The sequence below is a fragment of the Salvia splendens genome, chromosome 3 (genome assembly GCF_004379255.2).
Source record: "Salvia splendens isolate huo1 chromosome 3, SspV2, whole genome shotgun sequence".
NCBI classification, from domain to species: Eukaryota; Viridiplantae; Streptophyta; class Magnoliopsida; order Lamiales; family Lamiaceae; genus Salvia; species Salvia splendens.
This window is the reverse complement of record NC_056034.1, coordinates 4,651,393-4,675,201: the sequence shown is the minus strand read 5'-3', so window position 1 is coordinate 4,675,201 and position 23,809 is coordinate 4,651,393. Positions and strand designations below refer to the sequence as shown.

Below are 23,809 nucleotides of genomic sequence, written 5' to 3'. Positions count from 1 at the left end.
ATTCAAGTAAATTTTAACGTTCAAAAAACTTTTTATTATTGAAAAAAGGGGAAGTATAATAAGCATTAAAGAATAATAGAGTTTCAAGAATGAAGTTCCAAGAAGATGTGCATGTTCCAATAATAATGTAGTTCCATGAATATACATTTATTGTAGGATCTCAAAGGTCACCAACATCCCTATAAATATATGGGTGTTGAGTACCATTTCATCATTCAATTAACATTATAATTGTTTTATAAAATTTTAATTAAAAGGAACTCAATGTTTTTATATAAGGAATAAAATAATTTAGTATGACTATATCATATCTATCCATTGACGACTAATCAAATGGAGTATATTATCTTTATAAAAGTTCTATTTTGTTTTGATTTAACTAATTAAATCTTGGTTGCACAGAATAAATTCTTTCATGCATTACATATTGCATAAACTCTAGCTATACGATTGAAAAACAAAAAAATCTGTAAAAATTATGATGTCGCATGAAGCGCAACTAATGATGCGTAAAATCCTTCTTTGATGTTAATTAAACTCTGATGCTTCCCTTTCTCCACAATCACCCCATTGTTTACAACCGCTATCAAATCGGCCGTCTTGATCGTGGACAGCCTATGCGCCACAATCACCGTCGTCCGGTTCACCATCACCTGATCAAGCGCGTCCTGCACCACTCTCTCCGACTCCGCGTCCAACGCGCTCGTCGCCTCATCCAGCAGCAGTATCTTCGGGCTCTTCAAGATGGCGCGCGCGATCGCCACGCGCTGCTTTTGACCCCCTGACAGCTGCACCCCTCGCTCCCCGACCACCGTGTCGTACCCTTGCTGCAACCCGCTTATGAATTTGTGCGCGTTCGCCTGCTCCGCCGCTGCGATGATTTCTGCCTCCGTCGCCTCCCCTTTTTTCCCGTAGGCTATGTTAGCGCGAATCGTGTCATTGAAGAGCACCGGCTCTTGGCTCACCAGCCCCATCTGCTGCCTCAGCCATTTCAGCTGGAGTTTTTGGATCTCGACGCCGTCTAGGGTTATGCGCCCTGAATCAGGATCGTAGAATCTCTGTAACAGTGATATCACCGTTGATTTGCCGCTCCCGCTCTCTCCAACCAGAGCTACTGTCTGCAAATTGAGTATTGATAATCAACAATTCCGTCAATTAAATCTACGTTTACCTAATCGTAATGTATATACCTTTTGGCCATGAATCGTTAAGGAGAGGTCTCTGAAGATCTGCACATCGGGTCGGGTCGGATACTTGAAGCTCACATGTTTGAGCTCGATATCTCCATTTACACTCTCTAATTTGACGCCGGATTCATCACTGGGGTCGATCTTCGATTCCCTGTCGAGAATGGTGAATATTGACGCTGCTGCAACCTTGGCTTTGCTTGAATCCGGTGCAAAAGAGCTGGATAGAGAGATTGCTTGTGCCATCATGTTTAGAGAGAAGAAAACCTGCAACGTTTAATTAGTTAGGATTAGGGTTAGGGTTAGAGTTAAGATTAGAGAAGAGAATTGAATGAATGAATGAATAATTGGTTGGTCGTGGTTACCTGATTTACTTCAAAGAAAGTGACTTTGCCATCTTCAATGAGTCGAGCTCCAGCATAGAAGCTGGTAGCATAAATCAGATTGGGGAGGGCAAAGGATATCCCAAAACATACTCCACTAACCAATCCCTGCTTAATCCCAATGCTGATAGGCCCTTCACATTTCTTCCTATACATCTCCATTACCTTCTCCTCCGCACAAAAGGAAGCAACCGTCCTTATACTCCCCACTGCGTCATTCGCCACCTGGCTCGCCTCCTCGTACATCGCCTTAGCATCTGTGCTAAACCTTTTCATGAACTTGAGCAGTACATATCCATTCGCTCCAATCAAAGGCATCATCGCCAGGATGATCAGAGACAACTGCCAGCTACCTTGGAAGGCAATGGCTAACCCAGCAACCAATGATGACAAATCTTGAATTATCTGCGCAAGCGCGTCGCCGACCAGAGCTCTAACAGTGGCAGCATCAGCAGACAGCCTTGCTCCGATGATCCCACCTGAGTGCTCTCCCTCGTCAAACCACCCCACCTCCATATTCACCACCTTCTCAAAGCACATCAGTCTGATCCTCCTAATCAGCTTGTTCCCCGCCACGCCAAAGAGATACGTCCTCGCTGGATATGCGATCAGAGACACCACCCCGAGCACCATGAATATGATGGCCCAAAACTTTGTGTCTTTGCGCAAATCACTTGGGGGCTCGAAGAAGGATTTGATCGTGTTAGATAGTAGTAGGCCGAAGATTGGCAATATAGAGCCATTTATTATGGCGAAGACGGCTCCTGCTATGAGCACTGGTGTTTCTGGCTTGTTGAGATTGGCAAGGCGGCGGAGAGGGACCTTCGGAGGCTTTTCTGATGATTCATGATCTGATTTCTCTACTGCAGATTCAGAGACGTTGAGTGTTGTTGCAGGTAGGCCAATTGTGAATGGTATTGAGTGGTGACGGCTGCTAGATGAACGTCGACTCATGGAATGTGTGAGTGACATCCTTCGACTTGACTGCGATCTCTCGAAATCCACACTTATTTCTAATCTTTCTTTTCCTTTGACATGATCTGATGTGTCTCTGTTTACTTCTTGCAAGCTTACGAGCTGAGAATATGCACCTACAGGATCTTCCAATAGTTCAGAATGTGTCCCTGCAGTTACAATCAAGTTAGTCTTCTGTTGCAAAGGAAACTAGTCTTGTTTACCTTACAAGTTGAGATAAGAGAGGAAAGAGAAGATAGTACCTTTTTCAACCACCTTGCCTCGGTGAATGACAACGATCATATTGGCATTCCTAATTGTGCTCAACCGATGTGCAATAACTACAGTTGTTCTGTTCACCATTATTCGGTCCAATGCCTCTTGCACTACTCTTTCTGATTCTGCATCTAGTGCACTTGTAGCCTCATCCAATAGTAGAATCCTCGGATCCTTCAAGATCGCTCTAGCTATGGCTACTCGTTGTTTCTGTCCACCCGAAAGCTGAGTTCCGTGTTCACCCACCATGGTATCAAGTCCCTGTAGAAAACAAAGTCATCTTATATTAGTACTATTAGTTTGTTCAAAATGAGTGAGAGAAAGAAAAGAAAGAGGCCATGGTTGTTGCCTGGGGCAATTTATCAATGAATTCAGCAGCATTGGCTTGTTGTGCTGCTGCCCTGATTTCCTCAACTGTTGCACCATCCTTTCCATATGCAATATTATCTTTGATACTAGCCGTGAAAAGCACAGGCTCTTGACTCACAAGCCCTATTTTGGACCTAATCCACTTAAGCTGGAGTTGCTTCAGATTGATGCCATCAATCAAAACTTCACCATGCTGAGGGTCATAGAACCTCTCTATCAAACTTATCACAGTTGATTTCCCACTTCCACTCTGCCCAACCAGAGCCACTATCAGACCACTCGAAATCGACAGATTTAAGCCTCTGAATATCTGCTCATTAGGCCTAGCCGGATAGCTGAAATGCACGTCTCTAAACTCTATATTCCCACGGATGTCTTCTGGCATCTCCCCACTTGTGTCGTATGCATCTATCTCGGGCTTCCTTTTTATAGTCTCAAACATCTTGTACGCTGCTGCTCGCCCCGCAGCAAATGCCGACATGCAAGGAGATGCTTGTCCAATAGACCTACACAACATACAACATCAATATACTATATAAACTGCAGCAACAACAACATCAATAGTATATGTACTTACGTTGAACCAGTAACCACGGCGATGATCACGATGACCACCTCACCACCAGTGTATCTCTTCTCCAAGACCATCTTGCCTCCAAACCAGGTAGCCAGAGCATAACTGCAGAATACAATGAACATGACTGATCCGAGCCCCAGCCCATTCGCCAACCCTTCTTGCACCCCTGATTTGTAGGCCTTGACGAGGGACTTGTCGTAGTCAGCCACAGCTTGCTTCTCCCCAGTAAACGACGCAACCTGAACAGAATCATAGACACATATGTCAACATCTATTCTGTCTAAAAATACAATAATGTGGAAGCTAAGATTGTTAATAAGGACGAGACCGTTCTGATCGAGCCAATCGTCTGTTCAACTAGAGTTGCAGCCTTAGCATACGCTTCTTGGACACGAGACGCCATCTTCGACAGGAGTAGCGACATGACACCTCCTGATATCACCATTAGAGGAATGGATGATAGCATGACGAGCGTAAGAAGCCATCCTTTGATAAGCGCGATCACGAAACCTCCCAAGAATGTTGATACTAGTTGAATGAACTTGCCGACCTGCAGGAGGATGCATAGACAACAATCAACATGTGATCTTCACTCTCCAGAAATCATAGGAAAAAGAAGTAGAAGCATAGAGATGTGAGAAAAAGTAGGTACCTTCTCACCCATGGCGTCTTGAATAAGCGTAGTGTCACCAGACATTCTTCCAACCACATCTCCTGTATTACTTTGCTTATCAAAGAAAGCAACATCTTGCCTCAAAATTGATGACAAATATAGACTCCTAATTCTTGCAGCCTGCCTTTCTCCAGTGATCATCCAACAAGCCACCTCTATAGATCATTCAAAGTTAAGTATGTTAGAGTTCAACAATATGATTAAGATGGCTATAGGGTAAAACTTACGAAGAAATGCTGCCACGCCAGATCCCATAGCCAAATACACAAACTTTAGTGCAACCTAAGGATCGAAAATGTGAGATACAAGTGATGAAAGCACAAAATCATGAAGCTACCATAAACAAGTAGGTAGAGGATGAATATGATGAGATGTAGATACTTTTGAGACAACGGGAACAACACCGTTGTTTTGGATTTGGCCGAAAGAATCGATAAGTTCTCCGAAAAGGAATGCCATAAGAGGCGTACACACTCCATTCCCAACGGCACCCACTGAACCAACTATCATCAACATTTGATCCAAAGGATCAGCAAAGGTGAACAGCTGGTGAAGCGGCACCGTGCTGCCTTCTTTTTCCACCGCCGCTGCAGACGGCGCCTCTTCCCTTTCCATTTCAACTAACTTTTTTATTTCAACTAAAAACACACACAAGTATATATAGTGTGTGTAGAGAGAGGGTGGTGCTAGCTGCAAGACTTCTTGATGAGCACGGCAGTATTCAGCTTCAAATCTTGGTCCATTGAATATCAAGACTTGTAGAAATTTGATTAATTCTCATCATGAACATTAATTAAGTTTTGATATCCTACATACTATTCAGGTGCTTGATTGTACATAGTCAACATATATCTAATTCCGCTTTTACAATTGGTGGCTGGTTTTGTTGCAATAAATCAAAAGCTATATAATTAGGATCGACATAAATGAAGTAATACTCCTATAACGGTGGGGTTCAGTTTCCTCGGCAGCAAAAAATGCAATTGAATAAAGTTCACGACATATTTTTGTCCTTGAATTTAACTATGATGCGTTTCTAGAAGATCTAAAAAGGAAGAAAGAAAGAAAGCTTCATTATTATAAATGCTATGGAAAATGATAATCAGCATTATTGCTGCATGTACATTTAATATTAATAATAATGTAATATATGATCAGATGACATAATCGAAAATACATGGATTGGTGTACAAACTAAAATATAATGGAATATTAGACAAGAATATATACACTATATCCTTTTTCAATCCGTTTTATAAGAATATGCATTTTTTATTTTTAAAAACTTTTTTATCTCTAATAAAGCAGGACGCATTCTTCATTAACAATACTTTATTTATTTTTTCTCTTTATCTCAGTACTGTATATTTATAATTTATTGAAATAGAGCACCGTTCATCTTGTGCATGCACTAATGCGGGATTGGAAAAAATTAAAATTATAAATTACTTACTACTTATTTATTCTTTGATCGTGAATATTCATAATGAATTCGTTACTTTATTGAATGACTTCGTGATTTTGAATTCATAAAAGCGAAATATTCCATTTATTTTAATACATGGAATTTTCATAGCGAGTTCACCATGTTTCATATATGATTCATTATTACTTACAATCCGTGCTTCATTTTTTAAAACGTGTTTTAGTATGATTTTTCCCTTAAAAATACTCCCTTTTAAATACACAAACAATATAGTCCTAACTTTGATTTTACGGTGATTTGTTTTTTAGGCTATATCCATTTTAACAAAAAACTTCGTCGGGGGAAAAGGGAGTCATGTAGCATAAACAGTATTTTTTTTAAAGGAAAGTAGGCTAAGCTACGAATAGGAGGCCTAACATAATAAATAGTGCAAACTACTTAGATTTGTTTTCGACAATGGCGGATCCAGGAATTAAAAATAGTGGGGTCGAACGAGAAAATAAATATAATAGTATTTAAATATATGTGTTTAATAAAAATACATTACAAATGAAATATATCCATCTTATGTTAAACGTGATAACTGATATATAAAATTCATATCAAAACTATCATTAGAAACTATCCCACAATTTTCTTGTCGTTGTGGTTCTTATTCAACATTAGCTAAAACAACTAACGGAAACTCAAGATCTTTTTGAGAAAATTTAATCCATTAATATAGAAAGGAAGGTAATTAAATTTAATAATGAAAAATAATATAATTATCATATTTATTAAAATTAGGGAAAAAATATAATTGTTATCACCAAATAAAAATGATAAAATGATAAAACATGATTAAAGAGGTAAAACCAAATTTCAAAATAATAATAATAATATATAAAAACTAAATTGGTTTATCGTTATGTTTGGTTTTTCAAAATCAAATCACCCCAAATAAAAAGTGGAACCAAATTTCAAAAACTAATATTTTACTTAAAAATAAAAAAAAACATGTTATCATGATATGACCAAATTATTACTCCATATTTATAGATGATCACATAAAATATAGTCTTATAGGAGTATAACTTTTTCTAATTGTTAACATTAAATAATATACATATAAAATGGGTAGCCCTTTTAGTGTTTCCCGTAGCATTACATTACATAAGATATTCAATAAAAAAATAATTTGACTGATATGTTTTTTTTATATAAATAATGATAGTTAGAACATAATTTATCATTTTTTACTTATGTGTCTTTATTTTTTAACGAAAAACATGGAGTAAATTATGAGGCATAGTCTAATTATTCAATAGTCAAGGGAAGGGAGTAATTAATAGTACAAGGCCCAAGCTCAACTAAAGTCTTTCTTCCCCAATTATCACAGCTTCACCGCAGACACGAAATCTGGGCGGCGACAACCATGAGCCATGGCGCGGTGACTGGGTCAAGCATCGAATCAAGGGCAGAATTCCAGAGATCGTGGGGTTGGGGACCGTTGGGAGTATTTTTCTGGCTGTTTTCCAGGGACAGCGGTGGGGTCGGCCGACCTCCGCCGCTGGTTTTCATAATGAAATTAAACCTTATTTTCTTCATCTCTAAAATTCTAACTACCTCCATATATAGCACATAATATTCTCAGATATCAATGCTTAATTTATCGACGCAGTATATGTAGCTTGAAGGGGCTGGGATCCCCTATGCCTATTGTGGAGGGGCGCACCATGGGGATACATACTGTTCCTCACACCTCATTATTTTATAAACCATTTTTTTATTTGATGAATAAAATATTGGGGTGTGAGAGAGAGGAGAGGTGTTGTGCACCCCATCTAGGGCTGGCAATTTTTGACACGACACGATAACACGACACGAACCGGCACGAAAATAATGGGTTTGGGTCAGAGCTTATTGGGTTCGTGTCCTTATCGGGTCGACCCGTTAAGGACACGAAAATTTCGTGTCATGTTCGTGTCGTGTTCGTGTCGGGTTCGTGTTATACGTTAACAATACGTGTTCGTGTCGTGTTCGTGTCGTGTTCGTGTTATCCGTTAACAAATAATATTTTAATATTATTAATTCTTATTATTTTCATTTTTAATAGGTTTAACCGTTATCAGGTCGTGTTGTTATCGAGTCGTTATCGTGTCATCTCGTGTACGTGTTGTTATCGTGTCGTGTTGACCCGAATTGGTTCGTGTCGTTAATGGGTTCGTGTCGTGTTCGTGTCTGAGGGTTTCGTGTCGTGTTCGTGTTCGTGTTTGAGGTTTTCTTAACGGGTCGTGTTCGTGTTTGTTGTTATCGTGTTCGTGTCGTTATCGTGTCGACACGATAACGACCCGACACGCACGATTTGCCACCCCTAACCCCATCCCATTCCAGCTCTTGAACACTATGTCACAGGTTGTCTCAATTAGTGCTGTATACGAAAATTGAAGAAAAATAACTGTATACTCCATATAAAAGCTGACAATTGATATTAGTATACTCTTTTGAGTTTTTTCCTCAAAGCATAAAAAATTTCACATAGCTTAATGGAAAGGTTGAGATCAATTGTCCTATTTTTGTGTGTACCAAGATACACCTTTGTGTCCAGTAAAAATATGTGCATCTTTTATTTTCGTTGGTGCCATAAAAATATAAAAATATGAGCATTTTTATTTATAGAAAATTGTCTCCAACGTAAGTCAATTTATTTACAACTTATATCATTATGGTCTACCATTACAATTCATTAAATACTAATAATAATGTGGGTCTCACTATCCACAACACTACTTTAACTATCATTCTCTCTATCTATCTTATTTTATCAATTATGCATTAATTCTTATATTATTTCAAGTGCACGTGTTTTTATGGGACTGGATGAGTTTATGACTAGGGTTGGCACGGTATGGTATACCGTACCGAAATGGGCATACCGCATATCATACCGAAAAGTACGGTATGAGAAAACACGATACTGTACCGTGCCGTTTTTTTCGGTATACCGCAATGCGGTATACCAAAAAGTCGGTATATCAAAATATGAAAACCTTTACCTTACCGACATTTCGATATACCGTACCATGATGCGGTATACCGCAAGTCATACTTGTTTGATATATAAAATATTAAAATAACATTTATCTACCTAGAAAATGTCCAAAATGATAAAATTCTATCACAATCAAACATAGTTCATGACATTCATAATTCATATAACTTCCAAAGGAATAATACTAACTAAATTTAAATCAAATAGTAATAAATATTAATGATTCATTGTATTTGTTGACACTCAAATCTCGGAAGGAAAAATAAGCCATTATTAATTTTGGAGTATTTATTTAATAAAAACACAACGTCATTTATCAATGATTTAAGAATTTAAAAATATAAAATATTATAATATTATAAATAATAAATGTGTTAAATATATATAATTATTAACGGTATATACCGTAATTTTGCGGTATACCGCGGTATATACAAAATTCATACATTTGCCGTACCTAAACCCGTCGGTAAGGTATCATATCGTACCGAAAAGTGCGGTATACCGAAAATTCGGTATTTTGATATTTTTTCGGTACTGTAAGTCCGGTATTTCGGTATATTTTGCCCTATTTATGACTTTCGGGTCCTCTTATATTGCTTATAGCATCATAATCCAAAATTAAGACCAAATCTACACCCTTAGATTTTGAAATGAGTGGATGAGAAACCTCACAAATTTCAATACATAGTAGACAAAATATCAACAAATGGGTAAGATCGTCATTCTGTTATCATATTATAATTTTCGTAGTTTTTTTATATCAACATAGTGTATTATAAATATCAACACAATGATATGAATATTTCAACATAAGTACACGAAAATATCAACACTGTTTTATTGAGATTTTACATGCATTATGTTGACATTTTTATGCATTTATTGATAAAAAAAATTGCTTATCAACAAATGAAATAAAAATTTTCAAATTTCATCATCCGAACATTGTCGGAACATATTCAATTGACATCTCGTTAGAATACTTATAAAACTACCTTTAATTTGATATATTTTTTGCAAAAAAAAATAATTTAAATTGAGAGTTACGTAAATTTAAAGTTTTGAGATGATTTTGAGGAGAGAGAAAGTAGTTAGTTATAACTATCATATACTCACATCCACGAAAAATAGAGCACATTTGTCATTTTTGGTTATCCACGAAAAATAGAGTACATTTAAAAAAGGAAAGTGTTCAACTTCTCTCTTACTAATAATATGGGCCTCACATTCCACTAACACTACTTCTCTCTAGTACTTTTTTCCCTCCTCTCTTACTAATAATATGGATCTCACATTCTACTGACACTACTTATCTCTTACTTTACCAATTCCACATTAAAGCCCGTGTCATTCACAATGTGTCCTATTTTTTGTGGACGGATGGAGTATAAGAATTAACATTAATATCCTTTAAATTTAATTAATAATTATTTAAATCTAAAATATAATCCACTCGATATTATTTTAACCACTAGATCTTTTAATCTACTGGCTAAGAATTGGTCTTAATTTTGGATTGATAATTAGTTACCAATTGATCACAAACTTTCAATTTATAAAATTCAATTTTATTTCTTGTTTGATTTAACTTGGTTGGTATCGTTATAATTTTGCAACTTAGCCTCATATTGCAAAGGGAGAACTATGGTATTTGGATCCAAAATTTCTACCTTTTTGCATAAATCTTGACGGATAAGATGTCCTATGAATAGACAATATCCAACTACCAACTAGGTGTGGGACCAAACGATATACCGTACTGAAAGTGTTATATCACATATCATACCGAAAATATCTATATGTGAAAAAATATCATATTGTCATCGTACCGAACTTTACGGTATACCGAAGTTTCGATATGGAATAATTTGAATACCGTTACCGTATCGGTTTTACGGTATATCATATTGAAATTTGGTATACCAGTACCGTTCTACCGTACCATTTCTTATACTTGTATATCGAAAATATCATTCAAAATCAGTATATATCGTGTATCTTATAGATTCGGTATGTATTGATATTGATATATACTGCAATATTATACTGATACCAAACATAATTATATATACTGAAAGTATCAGTATATCAAACATATCGGTTTATACCGTATGTTCAGTATACTGTGGTATAAGAAAATTTGTTTCGTTACTGTACTGAAATCTTATGGTATAATATCATATTGTACCAAAAGTTGCAGTGTAACAAATATTTTATCATTTTTGGTACGATAAGTGCGGAATAATGTTATTTTGGTATTTTTATCCATTCCTACTACCAAATACTTCCATCGTCATATTGTAATTATATTTTAGGATGTCTATCATTAAATATTCAATTTTAACTGTACAAATTTTAAGAAATAAACTATACAGCCTATTAACTTATTTCACTCATATTTTATTATAAAAACAGTAGTCTAATACTTCATCCGTCTGATTAGTGTTGAGACATTTATTTTTACAGTGAAATAAAAATATTACTAATAAATAAGGTTTAGTGAAAATTACGTAAGAAGGAGGATAAATTAGTGGAAAAATAGTAGGCGATAAAATAATATGAGAAAATAAAATATTAAGAGAGATTAGGCAGGTTGAATTTTTCTATGAAAAATTACTTAATCATAATGGGACATTCCAAGAAAGAATTCGACTCAAACACAAAGAACATCTCTAAAGGAAAGAGATAAAATTGAATAGGTATATTTCTTATTTACCTCTTCAGAAAGTTAAATATACATTTAGAAAAAAGTAGTGATACTAAGATTAGCCACAATAGGCAGACCAGCCACCCCTCATCCCCAAAAAAAGTTGTCCGCCCAGTCATCACAGTCATGCCTTAGCCCCAAAAAAGTTGTCCAGTGATGCCACAACCACGCCTCATATTTTTTTTAATTGTTGGTATATTTTAGTTAGACTAGAAAAAAATTAATTGTACAAAAATAAATTAAAAAAAAAAACACACTCCTTTCGTCCACCATTTAAAGAGCCCTTTTACTATTTTGGTTTGTCCACAATTTATAGAACTATTTACTTTATTCCACTTTTAGTATGTGAAACCCACATTCCACCAAATTTTTACACTCACAATCTAATATAAAACTAATACTTTAAATGGACCCTACATTCCACCCACTTTCTCTCTTTATTATTCTTCACAAAGTCAAACAATTTCTTAAAACCCGTGCCGAGTCAAAATGGCTATTTAAATGGTGGACGGAGGGAGTAATTCATTAAAAAAAATTAAACCAAATCTTCGTTGTATTATAAATATTTGAAAATTATATAACGAAGATTTAATAAAAACACTGGCTCCTCACTCAGTGTCATCCTCGGAATCTGCCGCATCCGCCTCACCACTCTCATCCCCAGCAGCCTCGGCCTCATCGTCAAAGGTGGGCAATCCCAGCTGGGCCTTCAGCTGTTGTATGAGGGCCTTGTACATCCGCCTGACCATCGGGTTTGTCTCGCTGGAGTAACGTTCCAAGCACTCGATCAACTGCTTCAGCCGCTGATGCATCAGGTTGCTGGACAACACCTCCGCCTGGGCAGACATTCCCAGGCGGGATCCCGATGCAGACGAACCGGCTTTCACGACCCGAAGGGTGGACTGCTGGCCGCGTGGACATCGGCGGCGGACAAGTGTGGTGGGGGCTCTTCCTCGACCTCTTCGTTAAGGTCAATCGACCGTGAGCCGCTGCTGCTGATGTACTACCTGCTACCGCTGCTCGGGTAGTGCGATTCTCTGGTGCCGGGGGAATCATTGTCTCCACCTTGCATGGTGAAAACTCTAGAGAGGTGAAAATAATATTGTGGAATTGTAGTGTGGATGTGTGAAGTAAAAAATGAGGAATATGTTTTTATTTATAATAATAAATTAAGAAAAAAAATCGGACGAAATTCGCGCCGCGGTGGTCTCGCGGCGCGCAATAGGCCACCACGAAGACCGCCACCGCTGGGTACCTAGCGCTTCCACCACCGCCGCGGTGCTGCCTCGGCTTACAATAGGCCGCCGCGGTGCGCGTATTGTGGTCACTTTAAGAACATCACCGATTGTCCATGGGAGATGTAAATGGAGAGCTAAAAACTTATAACTACCATATTTGTCTGCTTTTTATGAAAATATCATTCTCTAGGGGGAAAGGTATTGGGGAAGGTATTATATCATTTTCTCATATAAAAGAGGTATATTTACCTCTCCATCAATGAAGAAGTAAAATCTCATAACTACTATATTTGTCTTATTTTCATGAAAAATCATTCTCCAGGAGAGAACATATTTGAGAAGATGTTATACTTTATGTGTTGGAATGCATCTTGTACAATTTTTTTTATTTTAGAACATAATTTAAATTTCTATATATCTTTTTCCTTTGGAATTTGTTACTCTTTGGAATAGTATATTTCCCTTTTTGAGAAGGTAAATATATGATATATTTTTTCTATATACCTTTCTTCCTAGAAAATGCTCTAAGGGAAAATGGTAAATTATACTTATAAAAGATATAGTACAAAAATAACTACTCCCTCCAAATGTGAAAAAATGTCACATTTTGCTATTTTGGGGTGTCCGTGATTTAAAGTCTCATTTATTTCACATAGCTTAATGGAAAGGTTGAGATCAATTGTCCTATTTTTGTGTGTACCAAGATACACCTTTGTGTCCAGTAAAAATATGTGCATCTTTTATTTTCGTTGGTGCCATAAAAATATAAAAATATGAGCATTTTTATTTATAGAAAATTGTCTCCAACGTAAGTCAATTTATTTACAACTTATATCATTATGGTCTACCATTACAATTCATTAAATACTAATAATAATGTGGGTCTCACTATCCACAACACTACTTTAACTATCATTCTCTCTATCTATCTTATTTTATCAATTATGCATTAATTCTTATATTATTTCAAGTGCACGTGTTTTTATGGGACTGGATGAGTTTATGACTAGGGTTGGCACGGTATGGTATACCGTACCGAAATGGGCATACCGCATATCATACCGAAAAGTACGGTATGAGAAAACACGATACTGTACCGTGCCGTTTTTTTTCGGTATACCGCAATGCGGTATACCAAAAAGTCGGTATATCAAAATATGAAAACCTTTACCTTACCGACATTTCGATATACCGTACCATGATGCGGTATACCGCAAGTCATACTTGTTTGATATATAAAATATTAAAATAACATTTATCTACCTAGAAAATGTCCAAAATGATAAAATTCTATCACAATCAAACATAGTTCATGACATTCATAATTCATATAACTTCCAAAGGAATAATACTAACTAAATTTAAATCAAATAGTAATAAATATTAATGATTCATTGTATTTGTTGACACTCAAATCTCGGAAGGAAAAATAAGCCATTATTAATTTTGGAGTATTTATTTAATAAAAACACAACGTCATTTATCAATGATTTAAGAATTTAAAAATATAAAATATTATAATATTATAAATAATAAATGTGTTAAATATATATAATTATTAACGGTATATACCGTAATTTTGCGGTATACCGCGGTATATACAAAATTCATACATTTGCCGTACCTAAACCCGTCGGTAAGGTATCATATCGTACCGAAAAGTGCGGTATACCGAAAATTCGGTATTTTTGATATTTTTTCGGTACTGTAAGTCCGGTATTTCGGTATATTTTGCCCTATTTATGACTTTCGGGTCCTCTTATATTGCTTATAGCATCATAATCCAAAATTAAGACCAAATCTACACCCTTAGATTTTGAAATGAGTGGATGAGAAACCTCACAAATTTCAATACATAGTAGACAAAATATCAACAAATGGGTAAGATCGTCATTCTGTTATCATATTATAATTTTCGTAGTTTTTTTATATCAACATAGTGTATTATAAATATCAACACAATGATATGAATATTTCAACATAAGTACACGAAAATATCAACACTGTTTTATTGAGATTTTACATGCATTATGTTGACATTTTTATGCATTTATTGATAAAAAAAATTGCTTATCAACAAATGAAATAAAAATTTTCAAATTTCATCATCCGAACATTGTCGGAACATATTCAATTGACATCTCGTTAGAATACTTATAAAACTACCTTTAATTTGATATATTTTTTGCAAAAAAAAATAATTTAAATTGAGAGTTACGTAAATTTAAAGTTTTGAGATGATTTTGAGGAGAGAGAAAGTAGTTAGTTATAACTATCATATACTCACATCCACGAAAAATAGAGCACATTTGTCATTTTTGGTTATCCACGAAAAATAGAGTACATTTAAAAAAGGAAAGTGTTCAACTTCTCTCTTACTAATAATATGGGCCTCACATTCCACTAACACTACTTCTCTCTAGTACTTTTTTCCCTCCTCTCTTACTAATAATATGGATCTCACATTCTACTGACACTACTTCTCTCTTACTTTACCAATTCCACATTAAAGCCCGTGTCATTCACAATGTGTCCTATTTTTTGTGGACGGATGGAGTATAAGAATTAACATTAATATCCTTTAAATTTAATTAATAATTATTTAAATCTAAAATATAATCCACTCGATATTATTTTAACCACTAGATCTTTTAATCTACTGGCTAAGAATTGGTCTTAATTTTGGATTGATAATTAGTTACCAATTGATCACAAACTTTCAATTTATAAAATTCAATTTTATTTCTTGTTTGATTTAACTTGGTTGGTATCGTTATAATTTTGCAACTTAGCCTCATATTGCAAAGGGAGAACTATGGTATTTGGATCCAAAATTTCTACCTTTTTGCATAAATCTTGACGGATAAGATGTCCTATGAATAGACAATATCCAACTACCAACTAGGTGTGGGACCAAACGATATACCGTACTGAAAGTGTTATATCACATATCATACCGAAAATATCTATATGTGAAAAAATATCATATTGTCATCGTACCGAACTTTACGGTATACCGAAGTTTCGATATGGAATAATTTGAATACCGTTACCGTATCGGTTTTACGGTATATCATATTGAAATTTGGTATACCAGTACCGTTCTACCGTACCATTTCTTATACTTGTATATCGAAAATATCATTCAAAATCAGTATATATCGTGTATCTTATAGATTCGGTATGTATTGATATTGATATATACTGCAATATTATACTGATACCAAACATAATTATATATACTGAAAGTATCAGTATATCAAACATATCGGTTTATACCGTATGTTCAGTATACTGTGGTATAAGAAAATTTGTTTCGTTACTGTACTGAAATCTTATGGTATAATATCATATTGTACCAAAAGTTGCAGTGTAACAAATATTTTATCATTTTTGGTACGATAAGTGCGGAATAATGTTATTTTGGTATTTTTATCCATTCCTACTACCAAATACTTCCATCGTCATATTGTAATTATATTTTAGGATGTCTATCATTAAATATTCAATTTTAACTGTACAAATTTTAAGAAATAAACTATACAGCCTATTAACTTATTTCACTCATATTTTATTATAAAAACAGTAGTCTAATACTTCATCCGTCTGATTAGTGTTGAGACATTTATTTTTACAGTGAAATAAAAATATTACTAATAAATAAGGTTTAGTGAAAATTACGTAAGAAGGAGGATAAATTAGTGGAAAAATAGTAGGCGATAAAATAATATGAGAAAATAAAATATTAAGAGAGATTAGGCAGGTTGAATTTTTCTATGAAAAATTACTTAATCATAATGGGACATTCCAAGAAAGAATTCGACTCAAACACAAAGAACATCTCTAAAGGAAAGAGATAAAATTGAATAGGTATATTTCTTATTTACCTCTTCAGAAAGTTAAATATACATTTAGAAAAAAGTAGTGATACTAAGATTAGCCACAATAGGCAGACCAGCCACCCCTCATCCCCAAAAAAGTTGTCCGCCCAGTCATCACAGTCATGCCTTAGCCCCAAAAAAGTTGTCCAGTGATGCCACAACCACGCCTCATATTTTTTTTAATTGTTGGTATATTTTAGTTAGACTAGAAAAAAATTAATTGTACAAAAATAAATTAAAAAAAAAACACACTCCTTTCGTCCACCATTTAAAGAGCCCTTTTACTATTTTGGTTTGTCCACAATTTATAGAACTATTTACTTTATTCCACTTTTAGTATGTGAAACCCACATTCCACCAAATTTTTACACTCACAATCTAATATAAAACTAATACTTTAAATGGACCCTACATTCCACCCACTTTCTCTCTTTATTATTCTTCACAAAGTCAAACAATTTCTTAAAACCCGTGCCGAGTCAAAATGGCTATTTAAATGGTGGACGGAGGGAGTAATTCATTAAAAAAAATTAAACCAAATCTTCGTTGTATTATAAATATTTGAAAATTATATAACGAAGATTTAATAAAAACACTGGCTCCTCACTCAGTGTCATCCTCGGAATCTGCCGCATCCGCCTCACCACTCTCATCCCCAGCAGCCTCGGCCTCATCGTCAAAGGTGGGCAATCCCAGCTGGGCCTTCAGCTGTTGTATGAGGGCCTTGTACATCCGCCTGACCATCGGGTTTGTCTCGCTGGAGTAACGTTCCAAGCACTCGATCAACTGCTTCAGCCGCTGATGCATCAGGTTGCTGGACAACACCTCCGCCTGGGCAGACATTCCCAGGCGGGATCCCGATGCAGACGAACCGGCTTTCACGACCCGAAGGGTGGACTGCTGGCCGCGTGGACATCGGCGGCGGACAAGTGTGGTGGGGGCTCTTCCTCGACCTCTTCGTTAAGGTCAATCGACCGTGAGCCGCTGCTGCTGATGTACTACCTGCTACCGCTGCTCGGGTAGTGCGATTCTCTGGTGCCGGGGGAATCATTGTCTCCACCTTGCATGGTGAAAACTCTAGAGAGGTGAAAATAATATTGTGGAATTGTAGTGTGGATGTGTGAAGTAAAAAATGAGGAATATGTTTTTATTTATAATAATAAATTAAGAAAAAAAATCGGACGAAATTCGCGCCGCGGTGGTCTCGCGGCGCGCAATAGGCCACCACGAAGACCGCCACCGCTGGGTACCTAGCGCTTCCACCACCGCCGCGGTGCTGCCTCGGCTTACAATAGGCCGCCGCGGTGCGCGTATTGTGGTCACTTTAAGAACATCACCGATTGTCCATGGGAGATGTAAATGGAGAGCTAAAAACTTATAACTACCATATTTGTCTGCTTTTTATGAAAATATCATTCTCTAGGGGGAAAGGTATTGGGGAAGGTATTATATCATTTTCTCATATAAAAGAGGTATATTTACCTCTCCATCAATGAAGAAGTAAAATCTCATAACTACTATATTTGTCTTATTTTCATGAAAAATCATTCTCCAGGAGAGAACATATTTGAGAAGATGTTATACTTTATGTGTTGGAATGCATCTTGTACAATTTTTTTTATTTTAGAACATAATTTAAATTTCTATATATCTTTTTCCTTTGGAATTTGTTACTCTTTGGAATAGTATATTTCCCTTTTTGAGAAGGTAAATATATGATATATTTTTTCTATATACCTTTCTTCCTAGAAAATGCTCTAAGGGAAAATGGTAAATTATACTTATAAAAGATATAGTACAAAAATAACTACTCCCTCCAAATGTGAAAAAATGTCACATTTTGCTATTTTGGGGTGTCCGTGATTTAAAGTCTCATTTATTTATTTTTTTTTCCATTTTAGGCAAATTGACCACACCATTCAAGTAACTCATTCCACTCACATTCTATTATTAAACTAATATATAAAAATAGAGTCCACATTCTACTAACTCATTACCCATTTTTCTTCATAAAATCAAACAATTTCTTGAAATCCGTCAAAATGAGACGATAAATGGCGGACGGAGGGAGTATCATATAATCTATTTTGTGTAGAGAAGAGTTAAATATACCTTTAAAATTGAAGAAAATACAATACCTTCTCAAATATTCTTCCCGAAGAAAGAGTTTTTATGAAGAATATAAATATAATAGTCCTACTAGTTTTTTGTATTTAACCCTCTATTTTCCTCCTCATCCGTGGTTTCAGTTAGGTTAAGAGCACTCAACATTTTACTTTATTTTAATTTTTTTTTTGCATTTCTATACTTAAAATATTATCAAATAAATTAAATTAAAATAAGAATATAATATAATATAATACAATATGAGAAATAAATTTAAATTGATCCCAAATATGTGGCAACTTACTATTTAATTAGATGAAAACCTAAATTAGGCCATCTCCAATCTATTAGTATGTTTAGGCATACTAAAAAGTCAATATTGTTTATTTAATAAAATTATTGGCACATTAATAAACCCATTAGAATTAATAAAATTAGTTTAGATACAAATTAGACTTGGATAACCGCCTACATTTTCTTTCTATCCATCGTATCTCTCTTTCTCTCCTTCTGCGTTTTTTCACATCAAAATTAAAAGAAAAAGGGATGGCCGATGATCAGCCGTATCGGCCACAATGGGGGCCGATCGACGTCAATCATCATGGCCGTCCCGGCGGCGATTTTGGGGAAGCGTCTGAAGGCCGATTATTTGCCCTTTCTCTGCAATGGTGGCCGATCTCCGGGCCAATCCTCGGCCCGAGGGAACAACCTGCCATTGTGAGTGCTCTAAAGTGGTAAGAATGGCTGAGGCCATATGGAAAATCGGGCCAAATATATAAAGATAGACGTGCCCTAAAGTTTGATCAAAAGATAGATGTGCCCTAAAGATAGATGTGCCCTATATAAAGTTTGATCAAAAGATAGATGTGCCCTAGAGATTGAACCTATATAGGCTCACTCATATAATCTAAAATTGCAAGAGCCCATTCATCACAAGTCTGTCATATTGATAGAGTAAGTTCCAAGGCTGTGTTTATCTTTTGTTTTTATACTCTTTTGGACTTCACCTCTAGGCTTTGTGCACATTAAATGTTGCCAATGACACAATTACAGGTTACATATTCGATCCGATTAACCTAGTGTTAGAGAGCCTGATTTCATGAGTAAAAGATTATGTGTTCCAATTACGTAGTCAGCTTTAATCGAACCTACTTAGAGTGTAAATATATGTAACACTCATGGCTGATGAAGTCATCTAGAGAGCAATCCACATTGATTTTCTTTGTGTTTAGTGGATGTACAAATTAACATATTGTCCTTCATCTGATCTTCATCACAGAAGTAGTATACAATCTATCTATCTATACATATATAAAAGAGGTGAGTTTTGGCCTCTGTTTTAAATATTTATAAGTTTTGGGCATGATTTTAAATATTTATGAGTTTTGGTGGTATTTCTAACAATTTAAATATTTGTAATAACTGCAACAATTTATGCATGGACCATGATTGAAAACGTGGACCATAATTCAAATGAACAATTGACTAATCTCTGAATAATCAATAGCTAGAGCTAATAGCTTTGGATGAATATATATACACGTTACTATAAATATTGATGGAAATTTATTTAGTTTGATGCACTAACTTAAAGGATTGTAATAGGCTACATAATATTGTACTCCTAATAAATGGCGTAACTTTTAATGTAAATATTAATAGGAATTTATTTCTCGGAGAAGTTACATGATAGATTTAAGCTATATGAGGATTACATAATGTTTTAGTGGGTTGGTTTATCATGATGCCTAATATTTTAAATTTGAATAGGTTTTTACGAAAGTAATTAAAAATATATATAAGGATACTATATATGAGTATAATCAAAAAACAAAAAAAATCAATATTTACATAACACTATTTCAATATATATGAGACGAATAAATTTTGTATGTACAAATTATAGTAATAGATGTATAGATGTGAAAAGCCAAAATATATGGATTAGTTTGTTATGCCTTGCTATGAAATGAAACTGTCGAGATTTGTAATCAATTCAAAATATTTAATAATCCTAATTAGAATATATGTAACTGTCACCTTATTAAGAAATTGTATTACTAAATGCTTACCCCACACAAACTTAACCGTTTTTGCGGCCAGTATATATATGCCCTAGACGATCTCATACTCCAACTATTCACAGTCCATTAGCTTCTCCAGAACACACAAAAGTTCATCTATTTGAAGGTATGTTTTACATTATTTCTCGTTTATAACTCACTTCCTCATCCTCATTGTCTTCCTTCGTTGCATCAATGAATTTTCTGAAAAAAAAAAATTATTTTCAGCATGGTTCTTATTGTGTACCAATAGAAGTATATTTATATTAATCTATTTTAAGCACTCTTCGTGTGATTAATATGTTCATAATAATGTGATTTTTCCATATAAAGGACACTAAAACCTTGAAATTCACCCATCAATGATCTCCAGTCTAGCAGAACTTCATAGTCATCAAAGTCCGGAATGTGTGTATTTTTTAAATGACTAAGTATGAAGATCAAGCATATGTTGTTCGATTGGAATGGATTTTCCACGATCCCATGGTATGAGTTTTGTCATTTCTTATCTTATTAGTTTTTTTTAATAATTTAGCTAAAACTATTACTGGTAATTTTTTTTTCCTTGCAAGATGTTGGGATTCAAGGAACATTTTCCAGCATTTAGCGTTTAAGCCATGGACAATTGTATGTTGTCATGTCAAGAATTACAAGCCATAAATGATTGAAGATTTTAGTTTATACCAAAAATGTTGATAGTATGTTGTTTACAAAGAAATTTGCTAAAATTAATTAAATATTATTAAATTAATATTTGTTTTTTTTGCTAATGTTTGATGTTAGTAATGTTTTTTTGTGTAATTGATTATTTTAATTCTAATTGTAACAATTTTGATGTTTTTAGTTATGGATTTATTATGTCATATCAATAGTATTTTAGTACTATTTTATTGTATGTGTGGCTATCTACAATGTAAAAGTGTTTCAATAATAAATATGTGTTTATGATTTTATTCTCATTTCATTCAATTAATTTACAATTTAAAAATTTACAATGAGTGAAATAAAATAAGCACTGGAGTGACACTAGTTCTTCTAAAAAAAACAAGTGGTATATTTTTTCGTCCGTCCATAAAATAATATCTCATTTTATTATTTCAGGGTATCCGCAATTTGAAGTCTCATTTTGGACAAGAAGAATATACCCATATTTTGTACTGCCACACAACGTGTAGGTAACTAATGTTGAACTAACCTTCCTTAACTCCTAATCCCTCCATGACTCTATCCTTGGGGTTGGAAACGGAAACTACACCCCTTTGTTCAGTTTCCGTGTTTTGAGTATGGCCAGACTGCATTAGACTTTTTTCAGTATTCATTAATTACCCGAAATGCCCTCCACAACGTTCGATGCAGAAATTAAAACCTACTCCATCCCAAGAAATGATTTCTACCTATCCCTCAAGGGAACATTCACGCAAAAAAAAAAAAAACAGTCCGGGCCGGGGATGAAGTCTAGGGCTCGGGCCATGGATGAAGTCTCGGGCTCGTCAAAATTTAATCTTGGACAGTGAACACCGCCTCAAACCATGAAATGAAGCTATTTCTTGGTATATCCAAGAAAGTGATAAAAAGCAAGAATTTGAACATGAACGCATGCTCCTTTACTTCTTTCTTTTGTTTTTCATTTTCATTCCCTTTTTGTACTACTCCCTCCGTCCCATAATAAATGACACATTTGGGAAATAACACCAGATTTTAGGAGGTGTTGTTTTGTATGTTAAGTGGAAAGAGAAAATAGTATATTTATATTAATGTTAGAGATAACTTTTTCCAAAAAAGGAAATGTGACATCTTTTGTGGGACAAACTAAAAAGAAAAGTGTGACATCTATTATGGGACGAATGGAGTACTATTTTATACTCATACTCAAAATTAATTTATAAAAGTTGAACTTATATTTTATTGTAGAAATATTTTTTTCATTATTTTTCTTTGAATTTCTTATTGAAAACAACATTTAGTTATATTTAATTTAGGTCACTTATGAAAGTAAAAATTATATTATGACGAGAGTTGTTTATGTTGATACGAGCAAAACTAATATTCATTAAAAAATTAATCAGCGTTGGATAGAATAAGGATTATGTTAGGAGATAGTCCTATCTCAAAATTGAGAAATAAAGTATTTTATTTAAAAAAGCAGACTCCTAATAAGGGACGGAGGGAGTATAATATACATATGAATTATAATTTTTCAAACCAAGGATAGTTATCAAACATGGAACGTGAATGACTGGAAAACTAACTTTAAAAAATAGAGAAAGAGAGACAGACGGAAGAAGGAAAAACAATGTTCTATAAAACCAGAGTGTACAAATTACAATTAGCAAACTAAAAATTTAAAATGGTGGGGCTTCACGAGGTTGCTGCTCCACATTTACTTCTCCGCTCTCAAATCTCACCATCTTTTATTTATACACTCCTATCCTACTACTATTCGTACTTCAAATCCTTGGCAATGCCGCTGCATTTATTACGCACCATCTCCATCACCACCACACTAATATCATAAAAAAAAACTTAATTATGTATATTTATTCAAGTAAATTTTAACGTTCAAAAAACTTTTTTTAACATTTTAATTGTTTTATAAAATTCTAATTGAAACGAACTCCATGTTTTTATATAAGGAATAGAATATTTTAGTACGACTATATCATATCCATGAGAAAAAATTCCATGGTCAAGGAATACCTACTTGGCAATCCTACTTGGTATGTCATATCAATAAAATTGTGACAAATGGAAATATCTATGACCCTAATTCCAACTAGATATATAAACTATGGAAACAATCTATATAACCACACGCAATTAAATTATATGAAAAGTTTATGTACTTTCCATGTATAGTAGTATAAAAATATTTAATACTTGTATATTTTAATTTTTAATCATCTTTTGCAATTATTTTCGATCATCTCACACGCAA

General features: G+C 34.6%; 1 protein-coding gene across 1 annotated transcript; it reads right to left on the bottom strand.

The window, feature by feature from the left end:
• Positions 1-348: 348 nt before the first annotated feature.
• LOC121794475 (ABC transporter B family member 21-like) lies at positions 349-5,149 on the bottom strand. The gene is made up of 10 exons (XM_042192650.1): positions 4,801-5,149; positions 4,647-4,701; positions 4,399-4,574; positions 4,075-4,296; positions 3,747-3,985; positions 3,150-3,675; positions 2,788-3,061; positions 1,553-2,694; positions 1,191-1,454; positions 349-1,118 (listed from the first exon to the last, which is right to left on the bottom strand). Exons 1-10 carry the CDS (start codon positions 5,032-5,034, stop codon positions 477-479), a joined length of 3,774 nt encoding a protein of 1,257 aa, XP_042048584.1. The 5' UTR covers positions 5,035-5,149; the 3' UTR covers positions 349-476.
• Between the last annotated feature and the right edge of the window lie 18,660 nt (positions 5,150-23,809).